Genomic DNA, 12,927 nt, shown 5'->3' on the forward strand with positions numbered 1-12,927 from the left:
ATCTATCGCATGCCTGCGTTTCACCAATCAAATGCAGTCACTGGTGACGTTTCACTCCGTTTCACCAATCAAACAGAGCCAGGCGGTCACATGATTAACTGCACATCAATCAATCAATCAATGTTTATTTATATAGCCCTAAATCACATAAAGTTTCAGCGGCAAACAACAACAAGCTTAAGCTTACATGAACTCAACGTCAAATTTGAGGAAGCACATGGTGGTAAGTAGCGTTAGTAGATATTTTGTCTGTCACCGTAGGCCAGCGTTTCTCAAAGTGTGGGGCGCGCCCCACTGGTGGGGAATAGAGACATGACAGGTGGGGCGTGAGGAACGGGAGGAAATTTCACTTTGATTTTTTTATTTTTTTATTATTATATTCTTAGATTTTTTTTTTTACTATGCTTTCATTTTCTATACACACTGGAAATCACTTTGGGATTCTGTCTGTGAAATCCGCTATATAGATAAATGTAAATTACTTATTTTTCCTGTATGCTTTACATTGCTAGGTAGGAGCGAAAGTTTGACAGACAGCAACAGTAACTAATGGGGGCGGGGCTAAGCGGAAGCTTTGTGAATGGCGAGTCACTGTGCGAGGATTTGCTGTTTTGCAAATACATAAAAAATAGAGCCACTGCTGATGAGCTGTTCAAGATAATGGACAGTTTCCTCAAAGAACACGACCTTAAATGGGAAAACTGTGTGGGCTTTTGCTCTGATGGCGCGCATGGCAAAGTCAAGAAACGGGCTGCAGGCTCTAATAAAGAGGGTTGCGCCAAATGCGCATTGGACACAATGTGTCATTCACCGGGAAACACTCGCGTCAAGGCAGCTCAGCCCCGAATTCAATGAGGTTTTAACAGTGGCAGTGTCAAGCCTGCAACCCCGATTTGAAAAGCTGTGCAGTGCAAAACAGGCTCATTGCAGCCACTAATGCTGGAGTACTGTAAAACTCATGTTCACTTGCCCTGTCCTCCTTTTTTTGGCAAAGATTGCAAAGTGGCACTTTTATTTTCATTTATTATTGAACTTGATGCAAGTTATTTGATTTATTATTGAACTTGATGCAAGTTATGACACTTTTATTTGTTTTATTATTGAACTTGATGCAAGTTAACACTTTTTTTGATTTATTATTGAACTTGATGCAAGTTATAACACTTTTGTTTTATTTATTATTGAACTTGATGCAAGTTATAACACTTTTGTTTTATTTATTATTGAGCTTGATGCAAGTTATTTGATTTATTATTGAACTTGATGCAAGTTATAACACTTTTATTTGATTTATTATTGAACTTGATGCAAGTTATAACACTTTTTTTTATTTATTATTGAACTTGATGCAAGTTATAACACTTTTTTGATTTATTATTGAACTTGATGCAAGTTATAACACTTTTGTTTTATTTATTATTGAATTGATGCAAGTTATTTTATTTGATATTGAACTTGATGCAAGTTATACCACAGCTGCACAGTTATTTTATTTATTATTGAACTTGATTTTATTTTATTTTATTGAGTTTGAATGTATAAAACTTGATGTTACTTGATGTTCGATAAATTTGAAAATGTTAAGCTTGGCATTAGCGTTCTGTTGGGGCGATGGGGGCAGGTGGGGCTTGAAAACTCCCCCTTGTCCAAAGTGGGGGGTGACAAAAAATGTTTGAGAACCACTGCCGTAGGCTGATGTTAGCTTCCCTGCTATGAGTCACTGTCAAATGTACATCGTGTGGGGACATTTATTAACACACTGCAGCCTCATAGAGAGACAGACAGAGACACGCACACACACACACACACACACACACACACACACACACACACACACACACACACACACACACACACATGCATAGAAACACCAATCAGAAGTGCACAGTGTGTTCCCAGGTGCAGCCCACACCTATCAGTTTATGGTTTGCGTAAAGGCTAACTTGTTATTTTCCTTTGTAATCTCTGCCTACTGAGCCTATGGTGCTGTTAAGTTATTGTGGCTCAATTTGCCTTCATTTTTTTAATGTTATTGTATTATTATTTAATATATATTATTGTTTTAGTTGCTTAAGAGATATTCCTGGCTCTGAATTTGCTCATTGCTATTTTTATGTTTTTGTGCATTATTTGTTGCCGTCATCATTAAAGGAACAGGTTACTCATCAGTTACTCAGTACTTGAGTAGTTTTTTCACAACATACTTTTTACTTTTACTCAAGTAAATATTAGGGTGACTACTCCTTACTTTTACTTGAGTAATAAATCTCTAAAGTAACAGTACTCTTACTTGAGTACAATTTCTGGCTACTCTACCCACCTCTGATTAGACCCCTCCGCATTTTTACAATGGTCCCCTGGAGGTCAATGTTCATGATTTCGGTGTGTGAAGTGTGTATGACAAGTGGTCAAACATAGGTACTGCAGTGTGTGTATTCAATCAATCAATCAAAGTTGACTTCTATACCCCAAAATCACGAGTGTCTCAAAGGGCTGCACAGGCCACAACCACATCCTCGGCTCAGATCCCACATCAGGGCAAGAAAAACTCAACCCAATGGGATGACAATGAGAAACCTTCGTATTGGTCCCCACGAGGTCGTACCTGACACGTGTGTGTGTGTGTGTGTGTGTGTGTGTGTGTGTGTGTGTGTGTGTGTGTGGTCTTACATTGGTCCAGCAGTGAGCAGCTCCTCTGCCGCCATGCTTCTTCAGCGACTTGGTCAAAGCGGGAACGTCTTCCTCCAGCCGCCGCGCATCATCCGAACCCGTCTCACACAGACCCAACTCCACCCCCAGATCTGACATCATGTGACCTGACAACTGCGAGGGAAGGCGGGAGGTGAGTGTCCTGAAAGGTGCCTGATGATAAAATGTCGGAGAAGTCTTACGTCGATGTCTTTGGGACGTTGGTGTACTGATTGGATGTTCCTCAGCATGGTGTCTCCAAAGCGCTGAGGGATGTTCTGGGTGAAACTGTCCAGTACATCCTTGTAGAAGTCCGTCACATTCTTCAGGAAGTTGAGTCGCTTGTCTTTTCCCAGGTTCACAGCCAGTAGGCAGTCGCGAGTGCCGGAGCCGAAGGTGACCTCGGCCGCGGGAAGCCGCTCCGCCTCGTCGCACAGGAGTGTCCGGTCGGGCCTTTCGATGAAGCGTGTGGCGGCGGACGGGCGGAGGAGGGCGAAAGAGAAGGAGCGAAGCAGCTCGGAGGTCAGATGCAGCTCCGTGGCCACGTCTGCCACGCCGCCTTGCTCGGCCAGATCCCGGAGGGGCTCCAGCGCCTCGGACAGGAAGAGGAAACGCAGCTTGAGTTCAGCGTCCGTCATCTGGGCTTTGAACTGAAAATCCTGCGCCAGATCCTCCCAGCTGGCCGCCATCCTCTGGATGGAGCGGACAAGGAACATGAGGTGCTCTGAGATGGGAGTGCACACATGCACAGGAGGCTGAGCAAAGACCGCCTTGAGAACGTCGCTGGCAGAGGACCAGAGTATGTAGTGCTCCTGGACGTCTCCCACAAAGTCCACCGCTCTCTTGAAGGAGCCCAGCAGCGCCATCAGGCAGGCTTTCCCCAGCATGTCAGGGAGTCGGCAAAGAGAGACCACATAGGGGAAGAGGCACCTGACCGAAGACTCCAGCGCCTCACAGTTGCTGTAGACAAAAGTCAGGTTGGACACGCCCGTCCCCAGTGTCTCCTTCAGCATCGCCGCCAAAACTTCCGAGATGAGGAGTGGCAGGACAGGGGCCACCTTCAGAGACCCCAGCACACGGACCACCTGAACCCCCCGGCTCTGGTCCAGGTAGCTTACCAAGAGAAGGATGCCTTGTTCCACCTTCAGCTTCTTCAGATCAAAGAGGTAAAGACAGTACGGGGAGTGCGAGCACACCTGAGCCAGGTCTTGGAGCCCAGCCGGGCTCCAGATGGCATCCAGGGGAAGGTCTGAGCTGAACCCCTGATCTTCACAGCGTGTCCTCATGAGGCTCAACAAGGTCTCCGTGACGTGGAAACCATCCTTGTCCACTCTGCCTTCCCGTTGGCCCTTACTCTTCACTCCACTCTTCTCCATCACATCCATCTTCTCATCTTCATCGTCGGATATCATGATGACCACATCTCCGCGTGGGCTCGTGCGCTTTTTTTTTACGATATCCTCTGACTTCACAGTGATTCCCGCAGTCAGGGGCGGAGCCTTCAGGGAACCCGTGGGAGAACATGTTTCCTGACAGGGATTGGCCTGCACAAATATCGCAAAAGTCAACAAATCAATACATCCAACTATAAATACAAATGAACTCCATAACTTTGCCGTCATCTATAAATTGCTGCGTGTGTTTGTTTTCAGGGTGCAAGAGGGTTCACTCCGTGCACCGTTTGTTCAAAGAACGGAGTGAATGATCTTGTCGGCCATCCACAATCTTTGTCTGGGTGGGTGGAGGCGGGAACATTAGAGTGCACACACAGAATGCACCGACAAGGAGCCTCGCTAGTGAAAAGCACCGCAAGGTAACAAAAATTAGGAGGAAAAAAGATGATGTGCGGATCGATAATGAAATATCGATACAGCAGATACCAGATCATCAATTCCCAAATCAAAATATTTTGACACTTAAAGTTAAAGGCCTACTGAAATGCGATGTTCTTATTTAAACGGGGATAGCAGGTCCATTCTATGTGTCATACTTGATCATTTTGCGATATTGCCATATTTTTGCTGAAAGGATTTAGTATAGCACAACGACGATAAAGTTCGCAACTTTTGGTCGCTGATAAAAAAAGCCTTGCCTGTACCGGAAGTAGCGTGACGTCACAGGTTGTGGAGCTCCTCACATCCGCACATTGTTTACAATCATGGCCACCAGCAGCGAGAGCGATTCGGACCGAGAAAGCAACGATTTCCCCATTAATTTGAGCGAGGATGAAAGATTTGTGGATGAGGAAAGTGAGAGTGAAGGACTAGAGCAGTGGTTCTTAACCTGGGTTCGATGGAACCCTAGGGGTTCGGTGAGTCGGGCTCAGGGATTCGGCGGAGGTCAAGACACACCCGACTCATCGTGTAAATAAAAACTTCTCCCTATCGGCGTATTACGGATACGGCAACAGCTGACTGATTTGCAGGTGTGTCATTTGTTGTGAGTTTATGCACTGTCTTGCTTTTGTTGTTTGAACAAGGTGATGTTCATGCACGCTTCATTTTGTGCACCAGTAAAAAAACATGGTAACACTTTAGTATGGGGAATATATTCACCATTAATTAGTTGCTTATTAACATGCAAATTAGTAACATATTGGCTTTTAACTAGTCATTATTAAGTACTTATTAATGCCTTATTCGGCATGACCTTATTATAACCCTAACCCTCTAACCCTCTAACCCTGACCCTAACCCTCTAGCCCTAACCAAATAACTCTAAATGAAGTCTTTGTTACTTAGAATATGTTCCCCATACTAAAGTGTTACCAAAAACATATAATAACTTTGTCTTGAATTTGAAAAAAAAGGAGGGTTCGGTGAATGCGCATATGAAACTGGTGGGGTTCAGTACCTCCAACAAGGTTAAGAACCACTAGACTAGAGGGCAGTGGGAGCGATTCAGATAGGGAAGATGCTGTGAGAGGCGCCGTGGCAGCCGTGGGCGTGGCAGGACCACTCGGCCAGGCCCAACCGCAACAAGGGATAGAGCCATACCGCTTTGAACCCGACGCTGACGGTCAGGAGGACGCTGCTGATATTGATGCTGGAGTAGCACACGACATTTACATAAATTATGAATACTTTCTCTATTGGGCATGAACTGTAATCCATTTGAACATTGATTTAGAAAACAAATCGAACCTGATCTTCATCCATCGCATCCGCCACCGTAGTCGTCCTGTCCATGATGTCATATATTGTCTGTAAATGTACAAATGTACAATACTTTATATTATTGTCTATTGTAATCTATTGACACTAATGTCAGCAAATGTACGATACTTTATACTGCAGAAGAACTTGACTAGAACTTGAAGCAATAATTATATTTAGACTATTTTATTGTTAATTTATTTCATTGTTCATGGAGTAGTCTATGACTATGTCTGTGAGTATGACTATGGAAACTGGAAATCACGATCCTTACCTTCTTCCTTCCCCTTTTGGCAAATGCAGACCTTATGCGCACGGTCTGTCCACTTGTGGAGGGGGTGGGGTGGTCTGAACTAGTCGAAGCACTGGCACTGGGAGCACTGAAAATAGTTGGCCCCGCACCTTTCTTCAGTAACAGTCGACGGGTGGTGATGCCCATCTCTGCCATTAGCAAGGGACCGTCTTCGAAACACGATCTTTCAAAATGATCGCTGCATAATACACTGTACTGTGTGTGTGTGGTCCAATCCAACCGTGTTCGCTTGACCTCTCTGTTCCATAGTAAAGCTTGACTGTCGTCTTTCGGGAATAAAAACAATGAAACGCCGTCTTTCTTTGTGTTGCTGCAGCCGGCCGCAATACACCGCTTCCCACCTGCAGCTTTATTCTTTGCGGTCTCCATTGTTCATTGAACAAATTGCAAAAGATTCACCCACACAGATGTCCAGAATACTGTGGAATTTTGCGATGAAAACAGACGACTTAATAGCTGGCCACCATGCTGTCCCAAAATGTCCTCTACAGTCCGTGACGTCACGCGCAGGCGTCATCATACCGAGACGTTTTCAGCAGGATATTCCGGCGCGGAATTTCAAATTGCACTTTAGTAATCTAACCCGGCCGTATTGGCATGTGTTGCAATGTTAAGATTTCATCATTGATATATAAACTATCAGACTGCGTGGTCGGTAGTAGTGGCTTTCAGTAGGCCTTTAAAGTAGCAATGATAGTCACACACACACTAGGTGTGGCGAAATTATTCTCCGCATTTGACCCATCACCCTTGACCACTCCCTGGGAGGGGAGGGGAGCAGTGAGCCGTGCCCGGGAATCATTTTGGTGATTTAACCCCCAATTCCAAGCCTTGATGCTGAGTGCCAAGCAGGGAGGTAATGGCTCCCATTTTTATAGTCTTTGGTATGACTCGGCCGGGGTTGGAACTCACAACCTACCCATCTCAGGGCGGAACAGGAACTCATTGAGATTTGTCTAAACTAGGGTTGTACGGTATACCGGTACTAGTATAGTATCGCGGTACTAATGAATCAAAAACGGTACTATACTCTGTTTGAACCAGTTCCCATTTTTTAATTTTTTTAACGGCCATGACGGTGCGTCGTCATGTGGTGACATTGCTGGATTTACCAGCAGAGGAGCATGTTGGGCAGCGCACACACACACAGAGTACTTACAAGCAGACACAGTGTGTAGACAGAAAAGGGAGAATGGACGCATTTTGGTGTAAAAAGTAAAGATAAAGGTGAAGTTACAACACTGAAACACCCTCAGGAAGAGCTGCTTTAACACATGGCTAACATCCATCCTCAGTGTTTTAGCTACTTCTAAATCACTAATCCTCATCTCCATGGAATAGCTAAACATGCTTCACTACACACTGTAGGAGGATACAATAGCTCACCGCCGTCACAATGTAAACAAATGGCATGGGTGGATCTACACCTGACATCCACTGTAATGATACCAAGTACAAGGGCGTATCTAATCGATACCACTATTGATTACGTTGATATTTTTCATCGTCACTAAAATATTTTTTCTTCATAATTTATTATGTTTATAAAGTCAGTAAATATGTCCCTGGACACATGAGGACTTTGAATATGACCAATGTATGATCCTGTAACTACTTGGTATCGGCTCTGTACCGAAATGTGTGGTATCATCCAAATCTAATGTCAAGTATCAAAGAAGAGAAGAATAAGTGATTATTACATTTTAACAGAAGTGTAGATAGAACATGCTAAAACAGAAAATAAGCAGATATTAACAGTAAATGAACAAATAATCATTTTTTACAGTTTGTCCCTCATAATGTGTACAAAATAATAGGTGTATAAATGACACAATATGTTACTGCATACGTCAGCAGACTAATTAGGAGTCTTTGTTTGTTTACTTACTACTACAAGACAAGTTGTCTATTTTATTTAAGGACTAAATGACAATAATAAACACATGTTTCATGTACACTAACATTTGTTGTTACAATAATGACATTTTTTGTGGTCCCCTTTATTTAGTAAAGTATGAAAATACATTTTGGTGGCGGTACTAAAATGTTGGTATGGGACAAGCCTAGTTTAAAGTAAAAGTGATTGGTGGGAGTGACTCTTCCTTCCCCCCCAGGTCAGCAGGTCATGAAGTGTCGGGCTGTGCTCAGTCCTTCACTTTGTCTTTTGTTTCTTTAAGAAAATGACTGGAAACTCAAATGAGTCACTCTGCAGGTTTGAACACGTCAAATTTGCGGATTTTCTATGAGTTTTTTAAGACCAAAATGAATAGAATTTCACGTGCACAGGGACAAAAAGACATGGGGGCGAATTAGAGGTCCAGAATGACTTGTATGTGCTCTTTCACGCTGGACTACACAAGACTCTCTATTGTACACTAAGCGAAAAAAATATTAGTAAACATCAGAACAGCCATTTTTTCACATTTGCCATAGAAGTGTTGTCTTGCACGAGGTGCAGTGTGCTTCATATGCAGTGTTTCATGTCACATCTACTTCAGCAATGGTAGAGGAAAGCACAACAATATACTGTCTGTGAAAGGGACAGTTAGCATGTCTGCTAAAGCTAAATGGTTCACTTTTGCAGACGTCAGAATTGAGCAAAGAGATAAAAACATCTACAGTAATATACTGTATCTACAGTACTACTGGATCTGCACAAAGTTGTGGAAAAAAAGCGCTTGTCTAAAATGAAAGACGGCGATTATGGATTGCAAGCCTCAAACTGAATATAAACGTGATTAATATGGATAACATTCACATTTGCTCAGCTCATTTTGTATCTGCTATGTATGGATGACTTTTTGGAAAACATATTGCTAATAAACAGAGGTGGGTAGTAACGCGCTACATTTACTCCGTTACATCTACTTGAGTAACTTTTGGGATAAATTGTACTTCTAAGAGTAGTTTTAATGCAACATACTTTTACTTTTACTTGAGTATATTTATAGAGAAGAAACGCTACTTTTACTCCGCTCCATTTATCTACATTCAGCTCGCTACTCGCTACTGATTTTTATCCGTCTGTTAATGCACGCTTTGTTTGTTTTGGTTTGTCAGACAGACCTTCAAAGTAGGATCTATCGCATGCCTGCGTTTCACCAATCAAATGCAGTCACTGGTGACGTTTGACTCCGTTTCACCAATCAAATGCAGTCACTGGTGACGTTTGACTCCGTTTCACCAATCAAATGCAGTCACTGGTGACGTTTGACTCCGTTTCACCAATCAAATGCAGTCACTGGTGACGTTTGACTCAGTTTCACCAATCAAATACAGCCACTGGTGACCTTTGACTCCGTTTCACCAATCAAATACAGTCACTGGTGACCTTTGACTCCGTTTCACCAATCAAATGCAGTCACTGGTGACGTTTGACTCCGTTTCACCAATCAAATACAGTCACTGGTGACGTTTGACTCCGTTTCACCAATCAAATACAGTCACTGGTGACGTTTGACTTCGTTTCACCAATCCAACAGAGTCAGGCGGTCACATGATTAACTGCACATAAAGTTTCAGCGGCAAACAACAACAAGCTTAAGCTTACATGAACTCAACATCAAATTTGAGGAAGCACATGGTGGTAAGTAACGTTAGTAGATATTTTGGCTGTCACCGTAGGCTGATGTTAGCTTCCCTGCTATGAATGACTGTCAAATGTACATCGTGTGGGGACATTTATTAACGCACTGCAGCCTCATAGACAGACAGAGACACACACACACACACGCACAGTCGCACACACACACACACATGCATACAATCACTAATCAGAAGTGCACAGTGTGTTCCCAGGTGCAGCCCACACCTATCAGTTTATGGTTTGCGTAAAGGCTAACTTGTTATTTTCCTTTGTAATATCTGCCTACTGAGCCTATGGTGCTGTTAAGTTATTGTGGCTCAATTTGCCTTTATTTATTTTATGTTAATGTATTATTATTTAATATATATTATTGTTTTAGTTGCTTAAGAGATATTCCTGGCTCTGAATTTGCTCATTGCTATTTTTATGTTTTTGTGCATTATTTGTTGCCGTCATCATTAAAGGAACAGGTTACTCATCAGTTACTCAGTTTTTTCACAACATACTTTTTACTTTTACTCAAGTAAATATTTGAGTGACTACTCCTTACTTTTACCTGAGTAATACATCTCTAAAGTAACAGTACTCTTACTTGAGTACAATTTCTGGCTACTCTACCCACCTCTGCTAATAAACGAGGATTACCATATTTTCCGGACCATAGGACGCAGCGGATTATAAGGCGCACTGCCGATGAGTGGGTCTATTTTTGATCTTTTTTCATACAAAAGGCGCACCGGATTTTAAGGTGCATTAAAGGAGTCGTATTATTATGATTATTTTCTAAATGTAAAAGACTTCCTTGTGGTCTACATAACATGTAATGCTGATTCTTTGCTCAAAATGTTGCATAGATGATGTTTTACACATCATCTTCAAGTCACTTTCTGACAGTCTCTTCAGGATGCGCCATTTTATTTACGTGCCTCCACTTTGACAGTGTCTTCTCCCCGTCATCTTTGTTGTAGCGGTGTAGCGTGCAAGGACAGGAGTGGAAGAAGTGTCAAAAGATGCCGTTAACTGTTTTAATGACATTGAGACTTTACTTCAATCAATAACGGAGCAGCATCTCCTCATCCGCGGCTCACTAGTGCAACAACAACGCCCGAAATGTGTCCCGTGAAAAGCCGTCCGATCGGAACTCTCTAATAACTAAAGTTCCTTGGGGGAATAATGTCAACTCACTATACCGGTATGTTTTAGTGCTTTCATGGTGAGTTTACTGACAGATAGAAGTAAGAACTTTACACAACTTTATATTAGAAATGGCAACAGTGGAAGGTGAATGTCACATAACAAGAAGATAGAGAAGAAGAAGATTATGAATTACGAGGTCGTCACAGACTACAAAGGCGGACGCGCGCAATTTTTCAGGACTTATGCAGATCCCAAATACAGATCAGCAGGTACCAGAAGGTAAGAAAGGTTACTTTTGAATATTATTGTGAAACAAAACGGCAGATAATATGTCTGCTACGGGTGCCATTTTGCAGTCCTTATACACACACCATAGTAATACTTGTATCTCTGACTACGGTAGCCGTAATGGCCGACAATCCATCAAGCGGTGCGGTATCAAAGTCGTACTAAAACATTTTGACCGACTTTTGAGTGCCGTGTGTAATTTTCTTTATTTTCAATGGAACATTTTCAATTTTTGGTGTTGTTTACTGGCATCATATTGCAGTCTACACGTATCTCTTATGTGTGACTGCCATCTACTGGCCGCACTTATCATTACACCATGCACTAAATAAAATTGCTTCGAGGTCGGTAAGCACAACCAAAAGTATTCCGTACATTAGGCGCACTGTCCATTTTTGGTCAAATGAAAGCATTTGATAGTTTCACTGCTGAGTACACTACTAGCACAGAGAAATGTAATAGTATGATTTCACTACTAAACATCTCATATTGATCTCAATTTTACCCACATGACACTCCTTTGAGGATTAACTTGTTGTATAGTTTTGCAAGTGTTTAAGCATATTTTGACACAGACTTATCTCAGATTTTGGACTTATACATCATCACTGCATTCAATATCACGGCAATGTTTACAAATGCTTCCTTCCTCAATGGCTGCACACGGTCCTTCACAATTTCATAAGTCTCCATCCAACGGCTTCAAGCATGCATTGAATTGATGGTTCTGGAGACACAAATCGTTGAACTTGCACTTAACCCGTCTTACGCAAGTCGTTTGGCTTTGCTGTGGGCTTTTGTGAGGTTTTCTCCGCTGCTATGCTAGACTGTATCCATTTCTGACGGGGCAGCACAGGTAGCCTGCTTGACTTCCCTTTTGTAGTTACGTTATAGCGTCCTCAAAAATCCAAACATTTTAAAGCAAGACAGAAGTTTGTGCACGTTTTTAAATAAAAGTACCGTAAATAAAGGTATAAGACCTTTCAAAATCGCATTTAAGAGATTTTAGACATGTTAGGGCCTTAAATTCAAATTGTTGGATTCAAGACTTTTTAAGAGCCCGTGGATACCTTGTATTATAAAACAGAACGTGTATCTATGTGTTTATTGTAGGCTGTCTGGAGACACTATAAGTATATACAGAGTTGAATATAAACATGCATTTGGTGCAGTATGACACCCTGTATGTTATATCATATATGTGTGTGTGTGCAGAAAACATCGCACAGGGCGATGTGATGCGTCTAGTGCAGTAGCCTTGGAGTAGTAGTACCTGTAGTTAGTGCATGCTGCATGCCGCTTTTGCTTGCTATGCTGCATGCTGCTTCTGCCTGATACTCATTGCTTTCAGCTAGTGCCGCCGGCTAGCCCTCTGTCTCAGAGGGCGAAAAGAGGAGCCGAGTGCATAAGCCTCCTCAGCCGGTACATAGCCTCTCCATTGTCAAGACTCGTACATGCCTCCTCGTGGCCACACACGGTAACTGGAACCTCGTGGTTCCAGGCTAAGTTGTACGGGATCTCGGAGCAGCAGGGGGCCCCAGAGACGGGGCATGCAGGCCCACCGGTGTGTGGACATGCCCTGGTGCCCAGTCAACCCCTGTCCCAGCTATGGGTAAATAACCCCAGCTATGGGCGAATAGTGAAAACCGCCTCAACGGTGGACCAGGCGGAAGATGGCGGCAGCGGAATGCACCACAACGGCTGGGAAGGCGGATGAAGGCTGCAGCAAAGTCGGGTCCCCAGTCGTCTTGGTCTCCATG

At 43.0% G+C, this 12,927-nt stretch overlaps 1 protein-coding gene across 2 annotated transcripts in view; it reads right to left on the reverse strand.

Moving 5' to 3' along the window:
- The window catches only part of LOC133653311 (DNA (cytosine-5)-methyltransferase 3B-like), a 56,263-nt gene that overhangs the window by 39,547 nt on the left and 3,789 nt on the right, over positions 1-12,927 (reverse strand). The window contains exons 1-4 of one of the 2 annotated variants that reach the window (XM_062052462.1): positions 6,118-6,162; positions 5,832-5,891; positions 2,892-4,232; positions 2,671-2,823 (exon numbers count right to left, since the gene is read on the reverse strand). In XM_062052462.1, the coding sequence (XP_061908446.1) occupies positions 2,671-2,823; positions 2,892-4,232; positions 5,832-5,876 (1,539 nt within the window). In that variant the 5' untranslated portion in view covers positions 5,877-5,891; positions 6,118-6,162. Of the gene's footprint in view, positions 1-2,670; positions 2,824-2,891; positions 4,233-5,831; positions 5,892-6,117; positions 6,163-12,927 lie in introns of those variants that run through there. The other variant, XM_062052463.1, reaches the window with a different exon arrangement.

The sequence above is a fragment of the Entelurus aequoreus genome, linkage group LG07 (assembly GCF_033978785.1).
Source record: "Entelurus aequoreus isolate RoL-2023_Sb linkage group LG07, RoL_Eaeq_v1.1, whole genome shotgun sequence".
Taxonomy (NCBI): Eukaryota; Metazoa; Chordata; class Actinopteri; order Syngnathiformes; family Syngnathidae; genus Entelurus; species Entelurus aequoreus.